This window comes from Panicum virgatum, chromosome 3K (genome assembly GCF_016808335.1).
Source record: "Panicum virgatum strain AP13 chromosome 3K, P.virgatum_v5, whole genome shotgun sequence".
NCBI classification, from domain to species: domain Eukaryota; kingdom Viridiplantae; phylum Streptophyta; class Magnoliopsida; order Poales; family Poaceae; genus Panicum; species Panicum virgatum.
The window spans coordinates 487,459-500,181 of NC_053138.1; the positions used below are offsets into that span (position 1 = coordinate 487,459).

The window sequence follows — 12,723 nt, forward strand, 5'->3', positions numbered from 1 at the left end:
GTAGTTTGCATGGTATCATTAGTTCGCAGGTTTAGGATGTTTGGTTTTGTAGTTCTGGGTTGAAAATCGAACGATCGTGATAGTTTCGGATTGAAAATAGAACTTTTCCCTTTTTTTAATAGGTGCCTTGACAGTCTTGCAGATGATAGGAATAAGTGATGCAGATCACTGATATGTGAAAATTGAACATATGTTGATATCAAATGATAGCAGGTCAACTCATCCACCTTGCGATCATCTGCTCGTGCGATCACGAGCGATCACTAAATGACAGCATATCAACTCATCCGCCTTGCAGACCAAATGACAACATATCACTGAATTGTCACATTCTATACTATCCTAGGGCAAGGGGAACACACATTTTTGTCGCTTCCGCCGATCAACTCATCCACCTTGTGATCATCCGCTGGTGTGATCACTAAATGACAGCATATCAACTCATCCACCTTTTAGGCCAAATGACAACAGATCACTGAATTGTCACATTGTAGACTATCCTAGGGCAAGGGGAATACACCAGCTTGTCGCCGCTGCTGCCTTGCGATCATCCGCTCATGCAATCTGCTAGGAGAGTCGAAAGGGAGAGGTGATGGCGACGAACAAGCGGTGGCAACGGGAGAAAGAGAGAAGGGCGATGACCACTGAGACGATTCAGACTGGACACAATTCCTTTTGCCATGCTGGACGGCCCATGTGGCACCATTAGTCGTCAAAATCGCTGTCTAGTCAGCAAAACTGGATTAGAATGTGGACCAAAGGGGAATGGTGCACTAGTTTTTGCAAAATAGAGGGTTTAAGTAAACAGTAGTACTATTCAGGAGGTATCCGGACTTCCCTAATAGTACAAGGTAGTGATTTGGACTTTTCCTTTAATTTATAGAGCAATCAAGAATTCTAAGTAGCAAATTACCACTCCTTTTCTCCCACTGGCTTCTAGTGCAATCTATACATACTCTATATGCTCCACTATTCCATGAAACTAACCAATACAAAGGCTGTGATGTACAACAGCTGAAAAGCTGATAAGAGGGAGGCACCTTCTGCGAAAAGGGCTTGTAGCCTGATGGTTAAAAAAAGTCAATAGTAGCACACCTCAGGTTTTGGATTCGACTTCCTGTGGGAGCGAATACTCCCAAATTTAACGGCGGCGTTGTGCTTTCAGTGGTAGGCGATGTTCCCATTGACAGCGAGGTGCCTGTGATGATTTTGTAAATCTCGAGAATTTGCTGGCTCAGTCTTTGAAAATAGTCATAAAGGTAGGATTTGCGTACATGCGTCCATAGAGATGAGTATGCGTGTGTTGTGAGTGTCTGAATTGTATCATGTAATAGCAAAAAAAAAGCACCTCTCGCTATCCTAGCTTGGCTAGCTAAACATGAGAAACATCCTTAAAAATTGGATCCACTAGACTCAGCAAACATGCCCTCTAGCTATCCCTAGCCATCTCCACTCCTTCTCTCATCAAAGATACCGACATCCTTGGCTCCCTCCGCCGAGCACCCCGCCGCCGCCGAGGAGCAGTGAGATGGGGACGGGGAGCTAGATGCGGCCGTTGCCGGCAACCTCGAACGCCTTGAGGAGGAGGCGCAACATCGGGAGGAAGAGCGTGTGGAGGCGGACAGACATGGCTGCGTCCAGCCCCGTGACGCCGCCCCGGAGGGTGGGCTTCATCGTCGGCCGCCATCCCTATGCCACACTGTGTCACGACGGGGGAGGGTGCGGAGAGGGCCGCCGTGAGGGGCTTGTCGGGCTGGGTGGAGGTGAGCAGAGAGGATGTGAGGCCGGTGGGGAGGGTAAGGAAGGAGAAAGAAAAGGATGACCTGTGGGACCCACGCGTGAGTGGGTGGGGAGGGGAAAATTGAAGGAGCTGTTGCGATTTGGAGAGTGGGAATGGAGAGTCTGTTGGAGGAAGCCTCTTGAAATGCTGGAGAATATGTTTAGAGAGTCGGATTGAGAGTCAAATAGAGAGATTAAAAATGGCTACTTTCTTGAAAATGCTCTAATGAAGAACCACTCCATATAATAGGAGTTGAAGTTGATACATCCTTTTATGCTTGAATTATTTTATCAATTTTTTTCATAATAACCTGTACAATTTATATAGCGTGAGATATGGATTTCATCGAAATGAAGAAAATCAAAAGGTATTTCATGGAAAGAAAAAAAGTTCTTAAATATAAATTGCTGTTTCTTGCGCCACATGAGCTGGTATATGATGTTTATTTAGTCTAGTTTCATATCATCTGAAAAAAATAGATACCTCTTTTGTTTCAAATTATAGATTGTTTGAATTTTTTGATATCACGTTTGACCACTCATCTTATTTAAACAATTTGTGTAAACATAGTCAAATTTAAGTTTTTTTTTGAAGAATTTGTATTGATAAAACAAACCACAACAAAAAAAAGTGATATTTTGCACAAATTTTTAATAAAATGAGTGGTCAAATTTAAAGTCAAAAAATCAAACGATCTATAATTTGAAATGGAGAGCCAAATTTATCTTGGTAAAAGTTAGAAAAATGGATGGAAACGGAGGAAAGGAGATGAAGCTTTATCTGGTTTTCTGGCGCCTCCAGCTTCGTGTTCATCGCGTCACCTTCCGTAAGAGAGTGTGCGAAAATAAAAAATTCAGCCAGAGAAGGCAATCCGAAAGGGAGAGGAAGGGATTGGAAAGCTAGGGTTTTCGCCATGGCCGTCGCTCCCTTGGAGCTCGAATCCATTCTTGCGACGCTCTGTTCCTAGCTTCTGCATCTCGCATCCCCACAAAAGAAGCCGCCCGCTTTGATTCCCCTCCCCCATTCGAGGGTTTCCCTCCCCTCCCCTCCCCTTCCCTTCCCCCAAATCGAATCGCCGCATTGCCGGCCGAGCAAGCAACCTACCCACCCGCCCGCCTACCTTCAAGACGGCGCTGGCGATCCAGCAGGGGGCGAGGGCGGCGGAGGCGGCCGGATAATCGATGTGTCCGCTGTGCTCCGTGCAGCGCTGGTCGCGCCGCGTCGCCACCATGCTCCCGTGGCTCGTCATCCCCCTCATCGCCATCTGGGCCATCACCCAGCTGCTCCTCCCGGCCGCCTACCGCTTCGAGGTCACCTCCCCGCGCCTCGCCTGCGTCTCCGTCCTCCTCCTTACCCTCTTCTGGTATGAGATCCTCCTCCCGCGCCTCTCCCTCTGGCGCGCCCGCCGCTCCGCGCGCCTCCGCGAGGAGCGCCGCGCCCACGCCCTCGAGCTCCACAAGCTCCGCAAGACCGCCACCCGCCGCTGCCGCAACTGCAGCAACCCCTACAGGGACCAGAACCCCGGCGGTGGCAAGTTCATGTGCTCCTACTGCGGCCATGTCTCCAAGCGCCCCGTGCTGGACCTTAATTCAGCCGGGAAGGTGCCCACCGGATGGCCTTGCTCTCAGGATTGTGGATACTGGCTCGACCTCCGCTGCTCCTCCGGCAATAACAACTCATTCTTGGCATTCTCATGGCGCCTGCTGTCGTCCTTTTCCTCGACAGTAGCAAGCTGGTTCTTGAGGAAGATATTCAGATTTACATCGTCAGGGGATGATGAGGGCTTGGGCCCAGATGGTAAAAGGTTGGCAAAGAGAGGGGAGAATGTTGGAAAAGCTGAGGAGAGCAGGGTCGAGAAGGCGAGGAGGAAGGCGGAGGAGAAGAGACTGGCGAGGCTGGAGAGGGAAATGCTGGAGGAGGAAGAACGGAAGCAGCGTGAGGAGATGGCAAAGCTAGTGGAGGAACGGAGGAGGCTGAGGGATGAAAAGGCAGAGGCTGAGGAGAGGTCCAAAAGCGCTACCCCTGTTGGGGAGAAGGATGCTAGGAGGGAGGCAGAGAGAAGGCGGCAGGAGAGGAGGAAGAAAGAGGACAAGGGGTCAAGCAAGAGCAATTCAGATTGTGAGGACATTGATAGAAGATTGGGCCGCGAAGGTGATAGGAAGCGAGACTTCGACAGAAAGGGTGACTTGGACAAGCGTGAGGGTTATAAGCCTCATTACTTTGAAGCTAACAATCATAGTAATAAGACAGTGGAGAGCAGAACAAAGTACTTTGGCCGTATGACGGGTAGTTTCTTATCTTCATCAAGAGGTTTTGGTGGTGGTTCCTTCTTTGGCAGAAGTGCTCAGCCCCCTGCACCTCAAGTTAACAAGGTTAGTAGACCTGTAGTTCCTGCAACTGACCAGGGTAATGCACTCAAAAGAGAAACCCAACATACAGCCACTCAAGTTACAGCCAAACTCGCTACAGCTGGAGAAACCAGAAATTCGTGGGCAAATTTTAATCGACCTGTGAGTAACAAGGACATTATTATTTTAATATAAAATCTGACTGTTAGAACCAATTGCATTAGTTGATTTTACCTGAAGTTCCATCTTAAATTTTCCATTTTTCTTTTGTATTATGATATATGCAGGTTAGTCCAAATGTGCAGCCACACCCTACGGGCCTTAAAAAGTCATGGCATCAGCTGTTTAGTCGTTCAGCATCAGTGTCCCCTTGTCCTGATGTTACAACTTCAGCCCGTGATATGAATAGGAAGCCAGAACCAAATGGAGCACAAATAAGCAATGCTCATATATTTCTGTCTCAGTATCCTCCTCTGGAAAGCAAGCCATGTTCAAGCCAGTCCATGCAATTTCCAGGTTTCCCACCGCTTAATGGAGCACCCCCCATTAAGCCATTACCTCATTTTCCTGCTGGACACATGCCCTTCTATGATGATGCAGAATCCACAGTATTTGAAGAACCAGAACAATTTGAAGACCCGTGCTATGATCCAGATGCAATTGCATTACTTGGGCCAGTTTCAGAGTCTCTGGATAACTTCCCTTCGGACTTGGATTGTGGGTTCATCTCAAGTGATATCACCAAGGAATCGCATGGGAGGCCTTCACCCATTGAGTCCCCTCTCTCAAGATCTCGAACAGTTGAAGAGAATCCTATTAAGCCTCCGCACTCATCAGTCACAAAAGGGCCTGGTGGTTCCATTTTGCCTGAGGCTAACAGTGAACAAGGCACTTGGCAAATGTGGAGCACGCCATTGGTTCAGGAAACTTTAGGTCTGCAAGGTCCTCAGAGTCAGTGGCTTCGACAACACACTAATCAATTTAACCATAGTGTCAATCTATTCAATGGTGGAACAGAAAGCTCCCTGAGTACTGGTTTGAATGACAATGATCCATGGCTGCAGAAAGCACCCTTTCAGCAACTGCCCCCTGATACACCAAGCCTGTTTCTTCCACATGAAGTACAAGGAAAAGCTATACACAATGACTTGGTTTTTGGGTCTCCAAACAAATCAGCCCATGAACACCCCTTTGGGCCGCCTGGCCATTCTTGGTCTAAGTACGTACTTTCCTATGCCCTTCTTGTTTTCAGAAATTTTATTGCATCAAAGGTCTTCAGCACCGCTGATCATCTTATACTGTTTAGTGTTTACTTGAGCTAGAAACTTGGTACCCTTTCCCCAGATGTTGACAATGCTTGTTTCCTACAATTGTTTGAGTTCGTTCTGGTTTTCCTTTTCCTGCAATTGTTTGAGTTCGTTCCTGTTTTCCTGTTCACTACTTAGTATAACTCCATGTATCAACAAATATAAGTACCAAGGTATCAACAAAACTTTTATGATAATTGTTGAACGTCGTATGTGCATAGTTACATACATGTCTGATTGTGGATTACAACTTATTTCGACCAGGTAATTTGGTATAGAAATGAGAGGCTTTTGAAAAGAAAATTGCATTATCTTTGCATTTAGTATAACAGGGTGTTTAATTTATTCTAATCTTATACTGTTGAACCCATGTGAGTATGTGATACTGGGTGTTATGGATGATCCATCTTGAAAATATTAAAGGCACTGGTGCTCTTTATTCTCCAATGATTATGTGGAAGTTTCTCATGGATCTTGTTTTTATGAGCCATACATGCAATTTGGGGCGGGTCAAGGGGTGGGGGTGCTTCTAAATTTTTTGAGGAATTTATTCCATGAATCACCATTCACCAACCAATTTTGGCCTTTGATGCCACTACTCTAGAAGGGCCTAGGTGCTAGGCATCACCATGCTGCTTACCGCCTAATTGCTGCCTAGTCTACTCAATCGTCTTCCTAACTGTGATTAGTCTCTAGGCATCATCTGGTGCCTGCCTTGTGCTTAAGGCTTTTTAGAACACTCGATACACATATATTTCTGATATTTGTCACTTTCATGGATCATTGTTCCTTGATGATATGATATTAACAATTGGAGATCTACTGTACTGGTTATTCATGACGATGGCCAATTGACAAACTGTCATCATGAATAATTAGCTAGCTAGGATTGTGCCTGAGCTGGTTGCGTGATCTGTTCCACTATTTGTGATTGTTGAACCTTAAAAACTATATGTATTCTCAGCAAAGATTTTTGTTTCAAGATGGCATGGTTGACGAACAAGGATGCCATGGGTTTCTTTCAGCCCAGCTAGAAATTATGTGCTAATAAATTTATTTTTTGAAGGTGATTAAGAGGCACATTCATTGCTAGTTCTTAATTGATTAGAAAGATGGGTACAGAAGCCAAGGAGGCAAGGGACATGTGTTTCTCTGATATTGAATATAGCTGTAGAACCATAAAAATGCATGATTCAAATTTTAATTGTTTTGTCATGGCTTTGTTTTCCAATATTGATCTATGACTAACGGGTACCTAAATTTCTGACAACTATCAAGTCTGTCTTTGCGACGGGAAGTAGTTTTGAGGTGGATAAATATAGTGAACACATGATTTTACAATATCAAGGTCTTCTATGTTCATTTTCTCCACTGGCAAAAATGTGTTTGCTGTATTTTTTAAAATATTGTGGACTACTACTTGACATAACTAGAGGCTGGAGTTAGATGGTAAAAAAAAATCATAACTCACTGCGAGCGTAAGCCTGTTTGGTTGCAGGCGCTTTTTAGTAGGTTGGTCGCAAGTGTTTTAGTTCTATCTGTAGTAAGATTGGGATGATATTACATCTGAGAAAATGTGATGATATGAGACTGGAGGTTGAATGAACTCAGTTGATATCAAAGAACAAAATTGATAATTAAATATTTGCCTATTTGTGCAATGCCACAACCCTTGAATGAATGAATGGATTGTTTTGTGGGGAGCTAGTGTTGTATATTTAGCCAAGGTTTTTGTGTTCCTATTGAGAGTTGGACTTTGACTCTGTAGATGGCTGGCATGATTCTTATAAGTGCCGTTCACTAGTGGTGTGCCTGCATCCTGTTTGAGCTTGTTAATGAAGCAAAGCATATTGAATTTTTAAAGATGTTTGTGTTAAGCAGTGTAGAATTTTAAGATGCTTATTGACAGCTACTCTGGTTTATGTTTGCATGGGTGGGGCAGGTTCCTTGTTGCACAAAAGCTCTTTAAGGGTGCTCTGGTGCAAGAATAGGCAGTTCAATCCAAGTAATATGGATGAGCCTAGTTAGGATACTATACGTTGTCTAGAGACTAGGGATGATTGGAGACAAGGCCTGATGGGGTCTCCGGTCCTATCCCATGTCCATGTGACCACATCTGCAGGAGACATTCATGTAATCTGTGCAAGTGAGCTGCTCCCCACATCAAAATGTGGCTCAGGGGAGCATGGAAAAAAGTCTGCTACTCAGTTTTCTTAGCATGACCGATTTTTTTGAGTTAGGTTGGAATACTCGGGTAGTATTACTTTGATCATCAGATTCCTAGTTCCTACAGGCCAGGCTGTGTGCAGGGCTGAGGCACTCGACCTTCCAACAGCTCCTAGCTGATGGAAACTTAGCAGAAGTGCAGAACTAAATGAGACCTGTTTGTGTTATAGAAAGTGCTGTTCTAGCCTTCTAATAGACAAGACGAAGTATCCCAGCACATGTGGCACTTCAATTTTTTTTCCTTTCCCCTTCAACTGTCCAGATCCTATGTAAATTCCTGTTTTTGGTTGTAGTAGTAGTACATACTATCATTGTTGGTTGATGAAGTGAAAACTCTGGAACTCATTACTTTGTTGGGGTCTATGATTTACGCAGGGAGGAACTGGTGCTGAATGGAACTCAGGAAGCAAAGCATATATCATCCCCGCCTTGTGCACATGTTGGTGGTGGAGGCTTATTTTCCTCAACAAGTCCTGATGTACAATCAGTGTGGTCCTTCAATGAAAAAGAGACAGCATAGAACGAACTTTGATTATATAGAGGGAACGAGATGTCGAGCCAAGACTTCCTTGCCTCCTTACAGTGATGTAGGGGTTAGTGAGGAGATGAGATGGTGGACTGTGTTCCTTGATGCAAAAGTATGATGATTTTGTTAAGTAGCACTCACCTCACCAGTTAACATGCGCCCATGCCTTGCATTAGGCCTGTCTAACCTGAGTGATGTGTTGGGGGGCATTTCATCATATTAACTTCCGGATTCAATGAAAAATCGGGATGGGGACTTGCTTATTGCGCACGGTGGCTGCATTGCTGATTATTAGTTAGATTACTATATGTCCATGCATGATCGTCGCTAACAGGACTGTCAGGTAACGTACGTAGTGCTCAGAAGGTTTGAAGAATTGGTGACGGATGAAGTGGTGTGGTCGCATTTACTCGGTGCTTATTATCTATTGTTTGTTAATCTGCACGCTTAACTTTTGCATCAGCAGCTGCCCTAAAAAAAAAAACTTTTGCATCAGCAGCTTATTTGACAGAACAAGTCAATGCAGTGAGGAGTGGCATCAGCATGTTGATTTGCAGGTGGTTCACCAGTCACTGCTCTATTGGTGGGCGCAGCCAGGCTGCCAAACTTTTTTGGTAAACACGAGCCTGTTGTGTCTGCACCCATATCCATTGCCAGTCGAAAGAGATATTCAATCCCATCCATGGCGGCCTGCAATTGATTTTTGATGACCGACTGACTGTTTGGATGTGGTGGAATGATACAGAGCAGTGGCTGGGAAGCAAAGCATTCGGTCAGCAATAGGATTGTGTCGGTTGGGTCCGTGGGCGGGACCATGCATGCCACAGCCCTGCACGGGCGCACCACTTTATCACTGGCGGCTTCAAAAATTTTCTTCTTCCTCCTTCCTCTCATTTTCTTCTTCCTCCTCTTTTTCTTCTTGCTCCTCCTTATCCATGGCTAAAAATTATGGAAGGGCTTCATAGGATAGGATGTATGGGGGCCCCCACTCTGGATGCGGTCCAATATCAAGCATTCTCCGGCAGAAGACTACGGCGGCATGCCTTGAGCTAGCGACGAACAATGTCGCATGTGTCGTGGCCACCACACACCTTTAATTTAATTTAATTTAATTTGTTGTGCATCTAATCATGCTCCACATTAATCATCAGACTGACGACCGCTACGTAGTGGTTGACAACCGCTATGTCCCGTTCATTGGCTGTGTGTTTGACTTTCCAGACGAACAATCTATAGGATATAATAAACCCAGCTCTAACATTAATCATTGTTGCATTTATTATTTTATTTGCAAAAAAATATTAATCTTCTAGAAGCGCGTTGGTGGTGACTACTGACCAGGCCGCTTGCGACTCAAAGAGATGAAACAGTCCTCACAAGCCAAAATGCTGCGGAACCACATACCACGTCAAAGAAAGAAAAGACCCGCTGACAGGGTGGGCCCGGAGGGTGGAAGGTGTCAACCAGCCTGTCTGGCAAGTGGGGCCCGCCAGCCTTGCAACCACGTTTATAGAAGAAGCAAAGGGGACGCCTCCGACCGAGACTCTCCGCCCTCCTCGTCCTCCACTTCCACCGGGGATTCCTTCTCCTCATGGCAACTGGCAAGGCAATCCTTCCTCCTTCCCGCGCTCTCTCGTCGTCCTCCTCCCCCCCGGATTTGAGTCGAGGCAGCTACTTCCTCCCCTTTCCACCTGCTCTTTTTTAGCGCCATTTCTTTCTTTCTTTCGTTTTCTGTCCAATTCAATAATAATTAATTAAAGCCAAGTTGCGAGAGGAGGCGGCGTTAGGTGAGCGCGTGCCCGGCCCGTCGGCCGAGTCTCGGCAGAAATCCATCCGCCCTGCAAGGGGGATCCGCCGCACCCACCCAGACCCAGGTTCCAATCCAACTTCCCCTAATCCGCCATTGATCTTCTTCTCTCTCTCCCCATCCCCGAAGCCGCGCAACCAGCAATAAAGCCAAAGCCGCTGCCTTTTCTTGGATCCAATTCATTCGGCCAAGGGATTCATTCATTGATTGCTTCCTTGGAGAAGAGATGTGCCCGCTGCGGGTCATCCTAATCTTCCTTTCCGCCACCATCGCCGGATTCTTCCTCATCCGGGGGCTCAACGCCGAGCCTGACCAATTCGACGCCGACGATGACGAGGCCTCCGAGTCGGGATCCCCCAGGGCGCCCGTACCCCTCCATTCCAAGGTAACGCCTCCATCCCCTCTCTGCTCTGCCTCCTCGCTATTCTTAGCTTCTTGCCTGCGCTCAAGGGAAATAGGAAGTAGGATTACAACATTAGCAAGGCCTTCAATATCTATCTATTGTGCTATTTGCCAACCAACATGGCCTTGCTTCTGTTCTTCATCATGTCAGCACATAGGGGTGGTCTTCAAGATGCTTCATTTCAGGCTCATTTCAATTATATAGATATGCCATCGGTGGATAATAAGCTTCCCTTGCTCCTTTTCTTGCATAAACTACCTTGCTAGCACGGTTACATTTCCTCAGCTTAAAAAAAAATCAATTGCACATTCAAGAGGGGTGGGGGGATAAATTGTACCACTTGATTAGGTAACCCTTTGGTTTGGTAGCCTTCAAACTCAATAGAGCTTGAAACATTTGGAATCTTGTCCAGCACTGCCACTGTCCTCAGCTCTGACAAACATCATGTTATCAACTCTTGGTGACCATCGATTGTGCTCTAGTTTGTTGCGTGAGTGCTAACTGCTCTGCATCGTTGTAAGAAACTGTTTTTCATCATCCTCTTAATACAATGAAATGCAGCTCTCCTGTGTTTTTTAGAAGAAAAAAAACTCTTCGGATCTAGCGAATGAATTTGTTTACAAAGTAACTGTATGGAAATATGAGTTGAGTGGGCTGAAGTGGTTAAACTCTTTCACGCGCAAACAGAAAAGAAAGGAGCAAACATAGTTAAGCAACATAGGTGCATGATGCACAATCGATGGTCACTTGCTAATACTTGTGGTTTAAATACTAAATCATCATCTCATTGTTTCCCTTGTGTACAAATCTGATGAAAGATGCAATATATTTTCTCTAAAAACAATTGGTTCATATCTAAAGCATTATTTTCTATGCAAATCTAGGTTGGATCGGCTGTGAAAACTGGATTCTGGACTATGGTGGATATGGCAAGTGGTCGGTACCTCTGGCGCACCCTTGTCGCACAACCTGCAAAATCGGAGTCAGAAAAGGCTCGGTGACAAATGTTCCTAATTTATTTTGTATTTTGCTGATTGAGTGCCAACAAAGGTGAAGATGGGCACAATCATGTTGTTCCTACATGTTTATGTTGATGTGTACACATGGCAAATGTAACACGTGTGGGGATTACTCCCTCCTTCCCTGTTTATAAGGCATACACGTATATCAAGATTCAAACCTTGTCATCTTTGACCAATAATTTGACTATTAAATTTTTATTTTTATAATGCAAATTTCATATGATTGGATTCATAATCAAATATATTTTACAATGATTATAAGTTTATAATCAAAAGTGATATAATATATGATAAATAAATGGTCAAAGTGTTGTTTAGAAGACCGTGTCATGTTCCACCATGCCTTATAAACGGGGAAGGAGGGAGTATATGCTAAAGTAAATGTGCAGAATTGTTCATGTCTGAGCATTTGAGTTGTAGCCTGCAGGATAGTGCAAGTGGGTGCAATGCTGGGAGTATGGACTTTTGGATATGACATTTGGGCTGACACACCAAGTCTAATATTATGCTTGCCTTAATAAATTCAAAGTTTCCAGCACAAGCCATGAACAAACACACCAAGGTTGAGGATGCTTCTTGTAAATTATAAACCCTTGCTTTCTGGGCATAGGCTGAGCGGAATTGCTGGGAGTGCTTGGCTAGCCCCCCTCATGACCAGCTTCGTCTTCCCGGCGTCTTCCGCCGTGCGCTTCTCGTTCCTGCTCCTCTTGATGAGGTCACTCACGGCCATCGCGATCGAGCCCTAACCCCTCTGCAAACGATCCGTATTGTGTTCCTCTAAAACCGTATAGGTTATCTGAACGACACTCGACGAATAAATAGGGAGATTGCGTCAAACAAAAGGAAAAAAAAAGGCCGACTGACGGTGCAATGCAGTGCCGTTTTTTCTTTTTTATATTTTTAAAAAATAAAAATTTCAAAAATATATGTCCGTTTTGAAATATTTCAAAAATACCCCCCGGTCGCCCCTCTAAAGGGCGACAGGCCCTAAGTGTAATTTTTTTCTTTAAATTTGCAAGGAGGTCCCTGAAAAAAAAGGGGGCCTGTCGCCCCCCAAACGGGCGACAGAGGGGGCCTGCCGCCCTCCCCTCGGGCGACCTGGGTAAGCCCCCCTATATAAGACCCAACCCTCCCCTTCCCTCCTCATTTGAGCCCGAAAATACCACCAAAAATCCAGAAAAAAAAAGAGGAGTGAGGAGAAGGAAAGCGGCGAAGCTCTGCCGGATTCAGCACTTGTGATCTGCAGGTTAGTACATTTAGTTTATATATTGTTATATTTAAGTACTACGTATTTAAGTATGAGT

At 45.1% G+C, this 12,723-nt stretch overlaps 2 protein-coding genes across 2 annotated transcripts; both read left to right on the plus strand.

Annotated features, from left to right (window-relative positions):
- Window positions 1-2,585: 2,585 nt before the first annotated feature.
- Window positions 2,586-8,457, plus strand: LOC120696531 (stress response protein nst1-like). Its single transcript, XM_039979477.1, has 3 exons — window positions 2,586-4,290; window positions 4,416-5,347; window positions 8,037-8,457. Exons 1-3 carry the CDS (start codon window positions 2,962-2,964, stop codon window positions 8,179-8,181), a joined length of 2,406 nt encoding a protein of 801 aa, XP_039835411.1. The 5' UTR covers window positions 2,586-2,961; the 3' UTR covers window positions 8,182-8,457.
- A 1,253-nt stretch (window positions 8,458-9,710) lies between these two features.
- LOC120696533 lies at window positions 9,711-11,595 on the plus strand. Its single transcript, XM_039979480.1, has 2 exons — window positions 9,711-10,379; window positions 11,282-11,595. Exons 1-2 carry the CDS (start codon window positions 10,221-10,223, stop codon window positions 11,396-11,398), a joined length of 276 nt encoding a protein of 91 aa, XP_039835414.1. The 5' UTR covers window positions 9,711-10,220; the 3' UTR covers window positions 11,399-11,595.
- The last annotated feature ends 1,128 nt before the right edge of the window (window positions 11,596-12,723 follow it).

Bases quoted from the DNA above. Each gene is read 5' to 3' on its own strand.
- LOC120696531 (XM_039979477.1), top strand. From the start codon at position 2,962: ATGTGTCCGCTGTGCTCCGTGCAGCGCTGGTCGCGCCGCGTCGCCACC. The intron at 4,291-4,415 runs GTGAGTAACAAG...TGATATATGCAG, and splicing joins GGGCAAATTTTAATCGACCT to GTTAGTCCAAATGTGCAGCC. The intron at 5,348-8,036 runs GTACGTACTTTC...TGATTTACGCAG, and splicing joins CCTGGCCATTCTTGGTCTAA to GGAGGAACTGGTGCTGAATG.
- LOC120696533 (XM_039979480.1), top strand. From the start codon at position 10,221: ATGTGCCCGCTGCGGGTCATCCTAATCTTCCTTTCCGCCACCATCGCC. The intron at 10,380-11,281 runs GTAACGCCTCCA...ATGCAAATCTAG, and splicing joins CCGTACCCCTCCATTCCAAG to GTTGGATCGGCTGTGAAAAC.